Raw genomic sequence first — 18,871 nt, 5'->3', positions numbered from 1 at the left:
TAACAAAGTCATATAGCTATAGGCTAAAGTATTCACCAAGCATGTTTGAGGCTAAAACATTGCATTATGCACCCATTTTCAGAGGAAAAGTTTTTAAGCAAAAGGGGCCTTGCCAATTTATCTCCAAACCACTTTCAAGCTTACTTTTGTTTTGCTTTTTCGATACTACTTTTAAGCATTATGAATCTTTAGTTTTTTCCATGAATTTGTAAAAACTGCAAATCTCTTAACACTTATAGGTGAGAAATTTTAAAAAGTTGATAACTTCAAGCCATCTGAGACACTAATTCAGAGCTACCTATTAACTCCCTTTCAGAAACTAGTGTGAGCTCAGCCTAGGGAGACTGCATTCTTTAACAAATCATTAAACGGAGGACCAAGGATCAGCAAAAACAGGGGTCCTCCAAATATCTGTCCTCAGAGGGGCTGCAACCCAGTCAGGTTTCCAAGACTTCTGCAATGAATAAGCATGAAATCTATTTGCATGCAGTGCCTTCATTATATGTAAATAGATCTCATGCGTATTCATTGTGGCAATTTGAAAATCTGAATGGGTTGTGGCTCCAGAGGACAAAGTTTGGAGATCTCAGGATAGAAGGCAGCAATAGCATGGCCTCCAGTGGTACCCCTGAAATTTTATGGGAAAGCATTTTTTTTCCCCATATGTGAAGAGTGTATAGAAACACAAAATAGCAGATAAAACCCATGTGGCCCATTCATCTTTATCTTAATTTCCCCCACCAGGCATCCTTTGTGCTTGACCCCTGCTTTCTATGAACTTCAGAGTAGCCAGGTTGAAGGATTGCATCAGTACTTAATTTGCTATTATCAAATAATTAAAGTATAACCATGTAAATTGTTGAAGCCTGCTAGAAGGGAAACTGTGAAAAATGACTTGCAAATCATGACTAGCATAGATGTAAAAAGTGGCATAGCAGCAGTATAATACTGTAGGGACATAGGAGCCAACTTAAAAAAAAAAAAAAAAAATGGGGATGCTAAACTTGATACACATTACTAGTCGCCGAACATACAGATGGATACTCTAAGGCCGCGGTAGAAACAGTGCGGCAGTGTCAGGCGCACCCTCGTTCCCCGCACGCACAGTTCTCTTCACCTACCGCTCTATACTCTCTTCTAATTGCATGCAAATGCATGCCGCGGCTGCGAAGCCTTAGGCAAGCGTTAGGCCCACGCAACCCATTTTACTGTATAGAGCACCTATACAGTATCCTGGGTTCGCGGGCCTAACGCTTCACGGCTGCGCTGGTATCTGTCATTTCAAATGACATTTGAAATGACAGGTACCAGGAAGTGGACAGTTATGTTCCCCGATGCTCGGCAAACTATCCCCCAGCCCCCGCTCACCTGCCCTGGCCCCGTCCGGTCTCCGGTGCAGCCCCAGTCCTGTCTCCTCCTCCCGAAGCAAAAAAAAAAAACAAAACTGCTCAAGGTGGCCGGGTGGGCGTGCATTCATCCAGGCAGAGGGAGCCAGCAGCGAAAGCGGCCTCCGGCTCCCTCTGCCTGGATGAATGCACGGCCCCCGCCGGCAGTGAATGAATGCCCGTGCAATTTCGGCGCTCAAGGCGTGACGTCATGTCATGTGACTGCCTTGAGTGCCGAAATCGCACGGGCATTCATTCGCAGCCGGCGGGGGCCGGGCATTCATCCAGGCAGAGGGAGCCGGAGGCCGCTTTCGCCGCCGGCTCCCTCTGCCTGGATGAATGCACGCCCACCCGGCCGCCTTGAGCGCCGAAATCGGGAGGAAGGGAGAAGGGACTACCGTAGCAGGCCCAAGCCTTGCTACTTTTTCGGGTTTTTGGTTTTTTTTGCTTCGGGAGGAGGGGACAGGACTGGGGCTGCACCGGAGACCGGACGGGGCCAGGGCAGGTAAGCAATGTTTTTACACTTTTTTTTACACCATTTTTTACACTTTATTCCCATTTTCATTTTCAAACACCACACTAACACCAAGTAGAGGGTGGCGGTAAACTAACAGGTTAAGGACGCGGCAAAATAGCGGGTTACAAAGGAGATAATCTGAGCGCGCGTCACAGTATCGGAGGGGAATAGCTAATTCCTTCATTATACAGCTAATTCGTTCATTTACATAGCATATACATGCTGCGTGCGGAAAGGGTTATGTGTCTGTTTTAAAAAGCGCTAAGGACGCGTGAAACTGGAGACTGTATCGCTGAATCGCCTTACGCGTCCGAATTGTGCGCTCCCAGCACGTTATAGACGGGAAATCTTCAACCGCACGTTACAGTATCGACCTGATAGTGAAGGAGTTTGCTCAGTATTGGGGGGTGCTCAGGCACCCACAGAGCTAGCACCTATGTGGAGGAATGCACATGGGAAACACTTTTTTTTTTTTTTTTAATTTGATTTATTCTTTCAAATGAGTATTCTCATTCATTCTAAAATACACATTCTGTTCCTTTTTAGAACTTTTCCTATATAATTTGTACTTTATGCACATAAAATAGGTAAGCACAAACTACTGAAAACAGAAAAAATGCACATCCCTATGCTATTGCTAAGGGATTAGTAGAAGTTTGTTCTTTTTGTAGATGACACAGATCTGCAACAGAGTAGACCTGCCTGGTGTAGAAGTGATCTTTTATAATTTAAAAAAAAACAAAAATTTGAGAAATGATCCAAGTACTAATTCAGCACTAAAAGGCCTATGAAATGAAACTTAGAGACTTAAGGGTCATCCTGGAGAAGAGGGAATATGATAGACCTGTCAAACAGGTACAAATAATATTCAAGAAGCAAGTTTCTTCAGTGGGAACACTCATGCTCTTATGCCAGTGATTCTCCATCCCCAGTCCCCACTAGTGCCCAACTCCCAACTGTTTTTCACCCATTAGTGCTGAAGGATGGCTGGGAGTTAATGAGGTGAGGAGGCTCTTCTTTTTTTCTTTTGTGATTCTGGTGGTCCTATCACTAGCCCTCTACTATGATTCCTCTTGTTCTAGAGGGCTTCCATCTCCCACCCAACCCCTGACTTCTGACCACCACCCTCAAACATACCCTCTCCAGCAACTTTCCTTTCTCCTTGGCCAGTAAGGCTCAGGCCTCCTCTTTGAGCAGGAATCAGCTGGCTTTTCCTCAGCCTTGCAGGACAAGAACAAACTGGCATGCACCACCCACTCTCCTCTGCTTCCTCCAGATGGGGAGGGGAGGCCTGGAATTCAAAAGTACAGCCTGCTTGTTCCCTCCTGGGAGGAGGCACGTAGAGAGCAGCACTGCTTCCTCATTCACGGTTTCCCACATTCCCTAAGATTGCCTCATTTAGACTGTGTGTTCCTTCCCTCCTACACACACCACACACACTCCCTCCCCAACCTTACTCTTTGCCCTGTCCTCCTCTTTCCCCTCCCCAGTGTGGTCACTAGCAGAAGGGCCAGGAAGCCAGTGCACAGTAGCACCAGAAGCAGTGGGCTGAAGGGCATTCACTCCCTGTCTCTTCGTCCTTGGCTGTTTTCCCTCATAGCTGCCTCAATTGTGCTGGAAAATTGCACAGAAATCAAGGGCATATGGCTGATTGTTTCTCAAGGTAAGCAGCTTCAACACTCTACTCTGCTTCCTGGAGGTCCAGATATGAACTGTTGCCACTGACTCTGCCCTGCATAGGAAGGGAGCACTGTGCTGAAACTGCAGTCAATATGTAAGCTGGGTGAGGGAACGCATGACCAAAGGTTCACCTAGGACTCCAGATACTCTTGCACCAGCCCTGCATTACGCTCTGGGTAATGCGCGCACACACAGGGTTGAATCAAGGCAAGTTTGACATTATTGCTCAAGTTTCAGTCAAGGCCAGGACTGAAGCATTGAGTGGCAGTACTGCTCCCAAGTTCAAACTTGTGCTGGTTTTAACTTTTGTGTTTGCTTCAGGATCACCCCCCTTTCCCCTCCTGTTCTGCAGAACAAAGTGAGGGGAGGGGCTGGATTAAAGAATGAGTGACTGTTCTCTGCTCTGTCTCCTCCAATCTAGCTCCCTCTCCTTCTCTTCCATGCAGACTGCAGCTTGGCCTATTAAGTCCCAAGTGGCCTCTGCCCTTTCTGGCCCTGCTAACTGTAAGGCATGACTTTTCAGCCAAGCCTTCCCCTGTGAGCCACCACTTCTTTTTTTTTTTGACCCAATTTCTTGAACCCTCTACAAAGAACGTGTTCACAACTAGGTCTTGAAACTATTCACAAATGGATTTCCTATACTGGATCCCAAGGCTTCATTAATTGCAAAGTCTGACTTGACTGTAAGCTGTTCTTTTGCCTCTGTTCATTTAAATGTATTGTAATCTAACTTTGGGGGGAAAAGGCAGAATATCAAATGTTCATAAATAAACTTATTGGGAGGCATTACAAGTTTTAGTATAGCAAATGGTACTTTATCTCTGCATTAAAAGCACCATAACTGTATGCCATAAAATGTTTTCATATTCCATCAGCAAGTAGAATAAACAAACTTGTTCATTGTTTTCAATGCTATAAATATCTTTAGGATCAGAAAGCACTTCCTATTTAGTCACTTTTGCCACTATTAAATTCAAGGAAATCTGGGATTAAGCCATTTTAATACTAGTTGGGACCACTTTTTTTTTCTTTTAGCACCAGTCTGAAATGTCAGTGTGTGCATGCGTGCTGTGTCCACCAGTGCTGCACACCTGTGATCTTCAAAGAGGAAAGCTTTTATTTATTGCTTTATTTATATATATATATATATTTATATATATATATATATATATATATATATATATATAAACTAAAAATATTAGAAAACATTTGAAATTGGGCTGGTCATTACAGTCCAGAGCTAGAGAATGTGACGGTCTGAGCTCTGAAGGTAGTGTTGCTTTGGCTACAAAGTGAGTCTAAGCTATAAACTTAAAACTTAATTGCATATTTTAGCAGAAATGTGGGCCACTATGGCAACTTTTCCTTCAAAAGAAATGTTGCTGTGAGAAATAGAAAAGTTAAAGCTTGTTTTTTTTCTAGTTCTAAAGTGTGATTCCATAAAGCTTTGGCATCTTGGCACCAGCCTTGGTGTGCCTGGTGCTCTCAAACTTAAAAGCGAGACGAGAGCATCCTGTTCTCCCTCCATGCAGGTTGTGCTGTAGCAGGATAACTGCTGCTCCATTCATGAGAACCTTTTGAAAACTCTTTGGGAAGTAGTTTACTGCAAACTAAGTAAAACCCTGTCCTTTCTCTTTCTTTCAGACATTAAATTGTTATTTTGAAGTTTGGATTGTTTCCTGGATGAATATGGTGAAGGTGCCTGTCCTTTCCTGCTGGGAATGAATCTTCTGTTTTGCTGAAGGCTGCCAAATATTTTCTGTACATACTAGGGAGGGGTTTTGCCATGTTCCAGACTCCGGACTTGCTGAAGTGTATTCTAGTAAGATGCATCTATTTCATGAGCAACCAAAATGGCAAGGTTTACTTGCCAAATGATGCAGACGAAATGCAGTCTAAGCAGTCACTCTACATCACTTTTTAAAGAGAATTATTTTAAAGGGTCCAATTTCATGCTAAACTTGTGTTTGACAAGTACTAAATGTTTTAAATTAAAGGTTCACTATTTTCTTAAATTTTTATCCACAATGTCTGCACTTGTTATGAGAGGTGTTTTTTCACCCTAACCTTGAATGGCTACAGAGAAATGACTTCATGAATCCTGCTATTAGAAATATCAGATGTATCTCTTGTCCTTTCTTGCAATAATAAAACTGCATTGAGCACTTCTAAAAGCATTTGTAACTTCAAGAGCATGCTGTGTGGTTTTTTGGTTTTTTTATAGAAACATAGAAATGACGGTAGAAGAAGACCAGTAGGCCCATCCAGTCTGCCCAGCAAGCTTTCACACTTATTTTCTCATACTTACCTGTTACTCCGACCGCTGAGTTCAGGGCCCTTGGTGGTAGATTTTTTTATTCTAATTTCCTTCCACCCCCGTCATTGGTGCAGAGAGCAGTGTTGGAACTGTATCAAAGTGAAGTATAAGGCTTAATGTTTCAAGGTAATAACCGTCGTATCAAGCAAGTTACCCCAATGTTTGGGTACTCATACGGCTCAGATAAATGCCTTGTTAGATGTTGGCTGGATGTAAATCCTATTTCTTCATTCCCCCTGCCGTTGAAGCAGTGAGCTACGCTGGATATGCATTCAAAGTGAAGTAACAGGCTTAAATTGGTTTGGGGTAGTAACTGCTGCAACAAGCAAGCTACTCCCACGCTTATTTGTTTACCCAGACTGTGCTACCTTGTTGGTGGTTGCCTGAATGAAATCCTCTTTTCCACATTTCCTCTTGCCGTTGAATAGAGCAATGTTGGAGTCTCATTAACCGTGTGAATGTTTATTGAATAAGGGTATTAATCACCAAGTAGCAGTCATTCCTGCAAGCCACCCCCATGCCTCTTCTATTCGTTCCCATCCTCCAGGCTTTATGGATCCACAGTGTTTATTCCTACAAGGCACCCCCATACAGCCTTAACAGTGCTGGGATGTTCAGTAGCAGCACTGTACTGCCTAAGATTTCTGTTTGCTTGTCTGGAAGAATCTGGCAGACTCTGCCTGAGAGAGGTTGAAAATGGAGGGCTGTTGCCAGTGGTTCAGAGGGTTAGGCATTGTCTTGAGTTTTGCCTTCTCTTCCAGCTTTTAGCCAATGGAGGGTGGACAGTAAGAGCAGAGGAAGCCATAACTGTATTTAGACCTGTGTATGTACCAGGTATACTTTTACTACTACTAGCAATCTGCAGTATTGCTCATGAAGAATCCTGGATTTATTTTTTTTTTTGATAGGCTGTGATACCTCTTACTAGTCCAAGATTAAGAATCAAATGATGGTCTAATCCAAGGGCTTTTGCGAGCGTAACTGAAGAACTGACATGGTCTGGCAAGTTAATCTACTGTCCCTTTGTTTAATTCTTACCTTGCAATAGGATTCTTTATAATTCCTCATACATTCTGAGTTTCAGAAAATAAACTTTGGAAATGTGTAACTTTTTTTGAAAGCACCACTTTGATTAAAGTCATTTTGACAAATTAACTTTTTTTTTTGTAATACAATTTTTATTGAGTGATCCTCAGACACAATATGAAACTTTGCCGATAACAGACAAGCAAACATAATACAGCAAACGATATGATGACACAATCACAGAACCATGAGGAAACACTCCTCAATTTTCCCCCTTCCAGATATCTATAACTGTGTCTAAGACATCTCTAGAGCACCCTAGAGAATACTCATGTCGCCAACAAACTAGGAGAGGCTGCACTCTGATACCTCCCCCAGTCTGACATATTGAACAAACTATAGCGGGCTAAGCTCTGCTTAAACAAGAAGGAACAGGAGTCCAGTATGCTTATCCCCAAACCCTCACCCTCTCCAAACCTCCCCATCCCACTTCTCCCCCCTTTACCCCCCTTCCCCTACCCAAGGCCTGGCTGACAAACCAGTTGAGACATCCATGTATACTAGAGTCCAATCATAACATTGAAGGCATGGGTCTATCACTAACCCCAAAAAGAAACCAAACATCAGGCATTAAGGATCAAGCTGCGAGCCCGATGTGGCAAAGTCTGCACATATACCTCCCAGGTCTCCAAGAAAAGTCTTCGGTGCGTTGGCGACAACTTAGAAGTAAAACTATCCATATACATCATTCGATGAAAATGATTACGCCAAGTCCAATACGATGGTGCAGATATCTCCAACCAATTAAGTAGAATAACTTTTTTCCCCACCAGCCAGGCCTTTTTAATCAGAGTTCTCAATCCCGCTTTCTTATAACCGACTGGGGAATGCAATCAAAAAGAATCAGCTGCGGGGTAACTTGAAAACGTATTTTCAGGAGGCGTAAGTAATTTACAATTTTCTGCCAGAACTGTTGAACAAGGGGACAAGCCCAGAATGCGTGAGACAAAGTGCCAATTGCAAGGTGACAACGAGGGCATGTCGAATCTGTTATGAGCCGCGCTCTCCACGCAACCTGTGGAGAGACAAAGGCAATTGGCTAGCAGTGTATAGCAAAAGTTGTAAACTTATAAGATATATTTAATCCTCAATTGTTACCTTTCTATCATATTTATTAGAGGTTTTACTTATACCTTTTGAATTAGTATTCTATAACAGCAAACAAAGGCAGATTATATATAGAACATATTTGCCCAAAAGACCATTGAACATAAGTAAACATTGCCTCACAAAATGAGTCTTAAACTTCCCTCCTTTTGGAGATTTTTCTCCCTTTCCCCTTCCCATCATTATATATATATATATATATATATATATATATATATAAATAAATGTGCTAACTAATACATAAAACATTCTTAAACATTTTAATACACACTTTTTAAACAGTGGATGCCCATTGCAAAAATCTACATGAATCTATCTAATGTTTCTTAATTCTACCCAAAGGTAAGAAGTAGGCCCTACCTGTGTTATGTTAGTCAATGTATTGTGGGTGAAAGAAAAATTATAGAAAGGCCTCCAAACTTTTAGCATGGCATGGTAGCATTTTGAGGGATCCTCTCTGGCAGAGAGAAATTCAAAAGTAAACAATTCTATCATCCGTTGAAACCATAATTCAGGAGGGGTATTTATCAAATTTCAGAGTATCATTTTCTTACCAACAAGCCCCATTTTCTTAACCAGAAGTTAAGCTCCAACCCAAGGGAGATCTGGTCCCAAAAAGCTATAGATTTGGGTCAGTTAAGAGTCTGGCCTAATATCATAGATTTCTCCACTTGTTTCCAGAATTGTTGTATTATTGGGCAAACCCAGAACATATGAACATAATCCCCTGGATAATTTCCACACTTTGAATACTTATCAGAGGGAACTTGTGCTTTAAACACTTTGGAAGGAGTCCAATAATAGTGCCACAAATTTTAAATTGTTTCATGTAGGATAACTTTTTCCGATACAGATGTAATTTCTAAAAAACAGTTCTTAAACTCTAAAAGAGGCTTTAATCATTAACGGCTTCTAATAGATTTGTAAAATACTGCTATTGATGGCTTAGTCTCGTTTCAGGGGGTCAAGAACTATCTTCCGGAGTAAGAATGGAGAGCAGTTCTCGAATTGGATTGCCTACCTGTTCAATGAAATGTCGTGCTTGCAAATAAGCAAAGTTTTTTGTTTTGCTATCTGGTATACCTCTTGGAATTCCTGAAAACTAAGTAGCTGCTGGTGAAGGAGAAAAAAGTTGGTTTAAAAAACTAATCAGCACCTTTGATCTCCAGGTGTCAAACTGATTTCTCTAATACTGGAGGAAATAAGGGATTTCTGCTGAGATGTAAAAGAGATGAGGTAATAATAAGGTGACCCTACATGCCTGCATAAAAAGGAACAAGCTTTCCTACAGGATCGTATTAATAAATGGGCTTTCAAATAAGTCGGGAGTGCCTGGGTAAGGATTGTACTACATGGTTGAGAGAGGAATCCCATACCAGCATATGAGGTGAGAGTATGGAAGGAAATGTGAAGTTTCAACTATGAGGTCTCGTATCCAGCGGAGCATATAGGCAAGGATATACAGCCTTAAATTTGGGCATCCAAGTCCCCCTTGTTCAGGAGGTCTGGAGAGTATCTGCAATGGGAGACAAGCTCTCCTACCATTCCATAAGAAGATTCTGAGGAGTTTTCAATTTCCCTATATTCCTTTTGAGAAATCCAAAGTGTGACCATTTGAAGTATATAGAGCCACTTTGGAGTCTCATCATTTGAAAAAGATGGATTTTACCCCATAAGGACAACTGTAGGCTCCTCCAATTTGACAAAGCTTTTGACATACCTTTGAGAAGCAGATACATTTTTATGGTGTATAAATCTAGATCAGCTGGTATTTTGGACTCCCAAATATTTCATGATTCCCTGAGACCCATTTTAGCAGAAAGAAACCTGGCCACTCTTTGATATTTCTACAAACAGCTAAAGCTTCTGACTTGTGGTTTATTTTTATGCCTGCAAACTTGCTGAAGGAGCATTGCAGGCCCAATAAATGGGGAAGAGATATAGGGGTAGATTTTCAAAAAAATGCGAATAGGCGTAGTTTTGCTGGCGCATCAGGCGCCAGCAAAATTACGCTGGATTTTAGTAGATACGCGCGGAGCCGCGCGTATCCACTAAATCCTGGATCGGCGCGCGCAAGGCTATGAATTCTGTATAGCCGGCGCGCGCCGAGCCGCGCAGCCTACCCCCATTCCCTCCAAGGCCGCTCCGAATCGGAGCGGCCTGGAGGGAATCCTCTAACGCCCTCCCCTCACCTTCCCCTCCCTTCCTCTACCTAACCCACCCCCCCGGCCCTGTCTACAACCCCCCCCCCCCCCTTACCTTTTCCGGGGATTTACGCCTCCCGGAGGGAGAAGTAAATCCCCGCGCGCCAGGCAGGCCTGTTGCGCGCCGGGACGCGACCTGGGGGCGGGTACGGAGGGCGTGGCCACGCTCCCGGGCCGTAGCCATGCTGCCGACACGCCCCCTAAACGCCGCGACGACCGGGCCCGCCCCGACACGCCCCCCTTGGAGAACCCGGGACTTACGTGAGACCCGGGGATCTGCGCGCGCCGGTAGGCCTATGTAAAATAGGCTCACCGGCGCGCAGGGCCCTGCTCGCCTAAATCCGCCGGTTTTGGGCGGATTTAGGCGAGCAGGGCTCTGAAAATCCGCCCCGCAGTGGGGTTGTGTCAAATCAGAACATCATCTGCGAATGCTGCTACTTTGAAGGAGGTAGGATCTTGGGAAAACCTGTTTATATATTTTATCCATAGACCCATTACTAAGGAAATTAGCTCTCTCCAGATATAACCATGGAGATAGTGGGCATCTTTGTCTAACCCCACTACCTATGTTACTGGGTTCAGTTATATCAGTTAGCTATAATGTAGGAAAGTAGTTTTTGGTAAAGGAGGGAGGATAAATATTCAGATATTACCTTGAAAAACCAAATCTTTGTAAGACTGAAAATAAGGCCAGGAGATTCTGTCAAATGCCTTTTCTGAGTTGAAACCAATGGCTAAGGCCCAGTGTCTTGTGAACTTGACAGGTCTGCGTAGCCATAAGTAAATTATGTGCGAACTAGCTGCTCTACCTTTGACTAAACCCTTCTGATTAGAAATGAGCATACTAATATTGCGTTGATTGTATTCGCCAGTACTTTGGCTAAGATTTACAGTCACAATTTAATAATGAGATGGGACGATATGAAGAGGGGCTTGTGGAACTTTCCAAGGTTTGGCTAGTATGGCAATATGAGCAGTATTAAATCCGATGGGAAAGAACCTATTGTCTGGGCACTAGTTTAAAAGTCAGTCATAAGGATGTTTATATGGAATTTGAGAATCTTGTAAAAGTCGTATGATAGACTGTCAGGTCCTGGGGATTTTCTGGATTTACTCTCTAACATTAAGGACCTCAAAAGTCTGAAGAGGATTATTCAGAGAGGCTAATTAGGCCTCTGAAAGCTTAGGTAGTGTCATATCTTTGAAGAAATCCTCTTCCTGTCTCCCTCCCTGCGTGTCATCGATGTATAGAGAATCATAGAACTGTTGAATACTTCACAAATCTCTGCTCTGGAGGTTACAATTTTTCCTGTGGCAGATTTCATATGTTCAGTACTGTTTTTCCCCGTGCTACCCAAACTGCATTAGCAAGGGGTTTGCCTGCTTTGTTACTGTTTTAAAGAAATTCTCAGGGTGATCCAAGTACCGAGCGGTAGGAAGAGCTGCGTTAGTGCCTACGGCACCCGCGGTTACCGCCCGCACAGTGCAGCTCACCTACCGCTCAATCCTGAAGCCTAATTATATGTAAATGTAAGCCGCGTCCGAAAAGCCTTAGTCCCCGCGCAACCCAGGATACTGGATAGAGCGCCTATACAGGATCCTGGTGTGCGGGCCTAAGGCTTCACGCCACGCTGGTATCTGTCATTTGAAATGACAGATACCAGGAAGTCTGGTCCGATCGGGTGCAAAAGTAAGTTGCTTCGCCGCTGTCAGTGTCCCCCCCCCCCCCCCTCCTCTCGGAGCATGGGAGCGAAAAGCAGCCTTGCTCCGGGAGGGGGGGGGACACTGACGGCGGCGAAGCTTTCCCCAGCCCGGACACCGGCAAAACTTGCTGTTTTGCAGCATGAGCCACGAGCAGGAACGCGAAGATCTGGCTCCGATAGCTCCTCCCGACAAGATGGCCGCCTGCACGGGGAAAGAGTACAATTGGGCCGCTGAAGACGTGATGTTTGCATGCAATATCGTTTGCAATATCGCGCTAATTCGCTCGTTTGCATGCAATTGCATGCCGCGGGCGGAAGGGGTTACCCGGGAATTTAGGACGCGGTAGGAGTAGGTTAAAGGGGATTCGGGATCGCAGGAAGGGCTAACGCGGCCGAAACGTGAGTAGAAGCGGCTTAGGAGCAGGGTAAACACGGCCGCACTTTACAGGATAGGCTTGTTGTGTTCTCACACTTGTAACATTTGAATCCTGTGGTGAATTGGAGGCTTTCTAAAACTGCAGTAAAGATATTTTCCTGGGTAGGAGTCTTAATGTATCTTTGGCCTTACGCAAATTTAGTTTCTAATTGAAGGATAGAACTAAGACGCTTCTTTCTCCTGTTCATGAAAGCAATGATTTTGCCTCTCATGACTGCTTTTCTGGTCTCCCATAGGAATTGAGGATTGGAGGTGTGTTGGTTATGAAACATAAATTCTTCCCATTTGTCTTAAAGGTTTGGAATTCTGGGTCTGAAACTCAAAAAGCTAGGGAATTTCCAAACATTGTTTCTCTCTCTAGATCCTGAAGAAAGAATGGTCTGAAATTACCTGTTGTCCAATTTCTGCTTTTGAAATTAACGGAAACTTTGTTGGGAAACTAATATGTAATCTATTTGAGAAAGCAAGGCATGTGCCCGGGAGACATGGATATAGTTCTTTTCACCTGGGTGTAGGACTCTCCATGTGTTTACTTATCCTAGCTGTTTGCATAAAGTCAATCCTTTCTGCTTAAGAGATTTTCCTCTCTCTAGGTGGGCCTTGTCAAGAGAGGGATCTGTGGCCCAATTAAAATCTCCCATCAAAAACAGGTCCTCTTGGAATGCAAAACCAGAATTAAATAGCTGGGAGAAGAAGTTGTGGGAATATTCATTGGGGGCATAGATGTTAAATATAAAAATTTCCCATTCATTTAGAAGGCCTTTAATGAAGATATCGACCTGCATTATCTGGTAAACTTCTATTTTAAAGTTTAGGTTTTTATGCACTAAGATAATTACCCCAGCTTTTTTATCGTTGACTTGCTAAGAAGTGACAGGTCCCCACCCAGTCATGTAGCTTAGTACTTTCTGCTGCAGATAAGTGCATTTCTTGGAGGCAGGCTCTGGAGGCGCTACATCTTTTGAAGTGATGCAATACCTTTTTTTCCTTTTAATGGGGGATCCCACCCATTTACATTCCAAGAGAAAAAATGAATTTTATCCATACTTGGTAGCTTTGGAAAAATTTGAGTAAAGTTCCCATGATATTATAGGTCAGTGGAGCCCCCAGCTGGCTCCCCTGTTTAGCAATGACCAAATGAAAGAAATTATGCCTGGAGGAGTCTCTATAAGAGTTACAATTATGATGCAAAAGATGGGCATTTTTATCTGGTAGCAGAGACAAAAATATAGAGACACGGTACCTTATAGTAAAAGCACACACTATTTGTAATCTGGTAATTTAAGCTTATCTCCTATATATCCCTCATTTCCTCACCTAAAAAAATCCATCCCAACAGATATAATCCCCTTAAATCACAGGGGAATGGAGTCATGTGAATACTCCATACATTTTAGAATAAGAGCATTAACTTGAATATGTAAAATTTTGTATTATATGTCTAACAGGCCTGGTTGACTTGGCCAAAAGCAAACAAAGATCTTGCAAGAAAAGTCTCGTCTTTACCTGTGCAAGTCTAAGTCCCACAAAAAAGAGATACAAAAAAAGTTAGATATCTATCTGTAGTCTCTCTTCTCCAAGAAAGCAGATAGTAAATGTAAAATAACTGTGTATATTTTCATTGTCGTTGCTAGAGCCATCGGGATTCGTGACTGGCGAGTGGCTTCTCCTTGCAGTTTTGAAAGTAGTCTGATCTCTGAAGTACTTTTGTTAAACTGCCACCCAGAAACAAAAAATAAATAAATTAGAATGGAGATAGCCCATTAGGGATGTGCAGAAGGACTGCATACTTTGCATTTGTAATTCGTATTTGTGGGGGGGGCAGATCCGTTGCATTCAGCAAGGGGGCCCCCCCCCTGATATGTTCATGCATTAATTCAATTTTAGCTAGGAAACAAATAAGAATGAATTATGACCCCTCCACCCTCCTGACCCCCACAAGACTTGCCAAAAGTCCCAAAAGTATTCAAAATGGTGCTGATAGCCTTTGCCCTTACTATGTCACAGGGGCTACCGGTGCCATTGGTCAGCCCATGTCACATGGTAGGAGCACAAGATGGTGCCGACCTTACTTTAGCTACTAGGTCGGCAGTTCTGGGATCTTCAAGCAGGTAGCATATTAAGAAATATCTGAGCTTCTCCGGAGAGCTCTAAAAGTGCCATATCCGTTATTTGGCAGGAAAAATTAGAGAATTTTATTTGCCCTTTGAATAAGATGGAGCAGACTGGGGAAAAGATCTTCCGTAGCACAGCAGTCTTTGCTGAATAGTCTTGCATGATGCGTATTTGGTGTGACTGAAAAGTTAACTCTGGATATTTTCATGAAGCTTGGATAATTTTTGCTTTGTGTGCATAGCTGAGAAGTTGGCAAATTCTATCCCCTGAACACACATCAGAAGATTTTTTAATGCCAAGTCAGTGCGTTCTCTGTGGAGGTGATTCTTAAGCTCAAGAAGGTTAGGGCCTATGGGAGCCAAGTTTCTAAAAGCTCTCCTAACTTGTGATCTTCAATCATTTCGAGAGAGCCTAGAAATCTTAAATTTGAGCACCTCATTTGGATACTGTGTATAAAAATTATATACACAAATTTGAGCACCTAGATCTATTTTCTAGATCCTCTAGTTTTGATGCTTGCTCCTCTATAGTTTTTACAAGAGCCACCATTTTGATTGTTGCTCAGAGAGTCATCTTCTAAGACCAATATATGACCACCTGCTTGTTCCATGAGGTCCCACATCTGCTCAGGCTGTTTTAACCTCATCCAGTTGGGTTGAGATCCCTGTCAATTTCTTGTCCAGTGCCAACCTGATGATCTCTTTAATTTTAGTCAGCATGTGCCCTTTTTTGGAGGCTGTTGTGGTGTGGTCTTTTGCTGTTGCTACCGCTGTCATTTTTTCTTCAGGGCCCTGAGGTTCTTCTTCCCCCCCACCAAGAGACGGCAGTATCAGAGGGGATTTATGCATAACATAGCCATTGGCAGGTGTTTACAGTAATTGCTGTAAACTCCACTTGCCAGAAGGTAAGACACTGTAAGGTTGAAAAGTGGCAGTGTGGTGCCCAGACCTAAGAAAGGCACGTCCTTCCTAGCTCATTCACATCACATGACTGTTACCTTTTTATTGAAACAACTTTGACATTTATGAACTACATCCATAATTTTCTTTTTTTTGCTACTTTGTACCAACAAAATTGAACTTTATTAAATTATCATTCACTCGTTTACCGTGAAGACTGGTTTCCACTTTGCTAGCTAGATTTACCCATTTAAACTTCAAGCTATCTGTTTATCTGCAAAAATAGTTCACATTCATTTTGAATTTATAGGAATTTCTCTATTTGCAATTTGAACATAAAGTTAACTATTCTAGCTATCAATACATTTAGTACTGGCAGCACCACTATCAACCAAACCTTTTCTATTTCTGGAGTTTAATTCTCCCAACATAAGCTATAGACTGTAAAATTACCTTAGAAGAAACATTAAGCGTCACAAGCTGCCTTTAGATGAAATGTAAGAATACACTCTCTAATATTCCTGCACAAAACCAAAGTATATCTTCCTAATAGTTCTTAAAACCATCATGGGCCTGATCATGCTTGATGATCTAGCCTTATATTAGTGGAAGTAGTCTTTAGCAAAACTAATATCCCGTTTTTCTCTTCACTGCATTTGTATCATCCTCCTTGCTTATTGCAGACCACTTTCTGCATTTCTCTTCCTACCTTGTAAATGTTTTCATCTAATCTGTTCCCTTAGAACTAGGGTTTATGCTTTTTCCGTACATTTTCCAGATAATTATGGATTCTGGGATGGTACCAACCCATACAGGCTCATTCATAATTTTTGTGATGTGCTCTTATCACATGTGATAATGTCCTATTGCAAATGGATATGCAAATTAAAAATTAATATTAAAGTGGGCAAAGTTTGGGTGGAATAGATATTGTAGGCAGTGCTACGATCCCTTATCACAAGTTATGGGCTTTTTTTTTTTTTTTGCAGGCAATAACCACCTTTTTTTTTTGGTATATGGGTCAAAGTATGTATCCTGGCACATACAACTGCAACCACTACTGAAACCTCTACAGCCATTTTTTTTTGTGTCAAGTATAGTTGTACTGGCAAACTTGATGCCTCACTAGGCGTGCCACAGATGACACCATATGGAAGAAGAACCTGAATAGCTAAGGCCACTTCCAGGACCTCTGACAAAAGTACCATTGGCAGAGGCTGTGGTGCCCACGAGCTGAGGTCAGGCATGTCAGGCAGCTACAGTGCTGGAGAGAGAGGGAGTGTATCTTACCTCCATGCAATCCCTGCTGGCATGCCCAGGACTTTGGGGTTAGCAGGTATTGCCTCAGTTCTCTGGCAATCTAGGAATTATAGGAAGATAGGAGCAGGCTCTGGATCCAGTCAGCCAAAAGTCCCTGGCTTCACCAAACTCTTGGCTGTCCTCCATTCATGGCAAGCAGCTCCTTCCAAACCACAGTAGGGGTTGTAGGGGGAATGGCCCAAGCCACCTTTCTCGACCAGGTCCTCAAATCAGTTATTGACCACATTAATCGCTACATCAAATTTCCTCACAGCCAGCAAGACTTGATGGACTTGAAGAGAGGGTTTCTCTGTCTTAGCTTTAACACTTGGAAAAGTGGGCATCATGCCACCCCTTCTGAGGGAGGAGATGTACTGCAACTGAAAGCTCTTCCACTCCATCAAGGTCCAAGTGGTCTGTGATGCAGGAATGCACATCCTAGACTTAGTGGCCAGCTACACAGGAGCCGCACATGATTCTTTTATACTTAGGCAATTGAGGCTGTTTGAGGCCAGCCTGGACAGTTAGCTCATAGGTAACACACTTTTGTTTCAATTACATGTCTGCTAGGTAGATGTGGTTAATGGTACCCAACTGGGGGGAGTGACATATCAAGTACCGTATGCAGCCCACTGACCCAGGCCATGCCTTTTTTGTCCCTATGTTTTAGAGGCTGACAGAATGAGTGAGGGCAACTGCACATGAGCTAAAGGTTGCTGAGCTGAAGAACCACTTTACGTTTTGCATGTCTACATTAGCAAAAAAAAGGCCCATTCCTATCTGCCCCTTGAGAGCTATTACAATGTTACTGGTGCATCAGAAGCTTGACCCATCCACACTGCTGCCACAGCACCATCCTGTGACCTGTTATATTCATAACGCTGGAAGATTGTTTACACTAGCTTCTGTAGCATAACCAGTATCACTGTGCATGTTGCTGGCCTGCCCTATTCCCTGTATATGAGCTCACTAATGCCGTTTCTATGGAGGATAGACTGGAGAGCAGCCATGGGCACTTGCATGCACAACATGTTGTATGTGTTTTGCTAATACAGGTCTGTCACCTCTTACATATCTCTTAAAAGTTGGCAGCCAGCAGTATTCTGCTGGAGGATCCTGTTCTTCCACTCCACCAATCTTCTGAGTAGACATATTTCTCCGTGTAACTGCCTCACTTCAACCTACAGGTATGCTTACTGCTGGTAATGGTCCTGGTGAGGCTGTTGGTGCTGCTGGCGTGGTCATTGATGGTGGGGCTGCTGTTGCCAGTGCTGATGGCATTGCTGTTGTGTGAGGGTGCAAGATGGGCAGCGGTTGATGGTGCGCTCCACCGGGCCTGGGGATGGTGACCAGTACGCTGCTGGCTGCTGCTGCAACGCAACTCTGAACCTTCTGTTAAACCTGAGGTTATGAGAAAAACAATAATACATACACAAGAAATAGTGCATACAGCCCCTGAGGCAGCCCCATTGTGGTGGGTGAAACCGCCTCAGTCAGCTGTTTTATGTGATGAGCGAGTCTCCAAATAAAGATTCTAAACTGACATTTGGCATCTAATCTATTGTGGTTGCCCTCACGGCTTCTTTGATCGCACTACCTTCCTGTTATGTAATCAACCCATCACTGGGGATGGTGGATCCACATGCTGGCATGGGGTGCTCACTCGTGGTACATGCACTTCTGAAGGGTGCCAGTCAGGTTGCCTTCCTCCATGAATGTGGACAAATTGAGGGATACCTGATGGAGGCTTGTTGAGGTCAGCTGTTGTAGCAACAGCGATGGTTATGAATCCTGAGGTGCGGGCTGCTGCTCTTCCTCCTTGCTCTACTGTGTCTCCGCATCCATCAGTAAGGGCCTCTGGAATCTGCGAGTGGGCAGATGCGCCCATGGGCTTCCTAGCTGGGCCCTGGGCAGTCCTGGCTGGGACTGGCAGCTTTGCGCTCAAGAGCTATGGAAAGAAAAGAAAACAAACAAACAAAAAAAAAAAGACATAAGTACATATGCCAGCAAATATCCTTTATTTTTTTTTGGCATGAGAGGTGCAGTTAGCTTCTTTCCATCGTGATTATCTTGTGCCCTCCCCGGCAGCCTACCCACTTATGGGTGAGGTGAACTTACCCGCT

The 18,871-nt window shown here is 43.4% G+C and overlaps 1 protein-coding gene across 1 annotated transcript in view; it reads left to right on the top strand.

The window, feature by feature from the left end:
• CST7 (cystatin F) overlaps positions 1 to 5,772 on the top strand; it is an 87,733-nt gene extending 81,961 nt beyond the window's left edge. The window contains exon 4 of the mRNA XM_029594507.1: positions 5,227 to 5,772. Coding sequence (XP_029450367.1) covers positions 5,227 to 5,307 — 81 coding nt within the window. The 3' untranslated portion in view covers positions 5,308 to 5,772. The remainder of the gene's footprint in view (positions 1 to 5,226) is intronic.
• The last annotated feature ends 13,099 nt before the right edge of the window (positions 5,773 to 18,871 follow it).

Source organism: Rhinatrema bivittatum, chromosome 3 (genome assembly GCF_901001135.1).
Source record: "Rhinatrema bivittatum chromosome 3, aRhiBiv1.1, whole genome shotgun sequence".
Lineage (NCBI taxonomy): Eukaryota > Metazoa > Chordata > Amphibia > Gymnophiona > Rhinatrematidae > Rhinatrema > Rhinatrema bivittatum.
The sequence above is the reverse complement of the archived record's forward strand: the minus strand, read 5'-3'. Positions and strand labels throughout refer to the sequence as shown.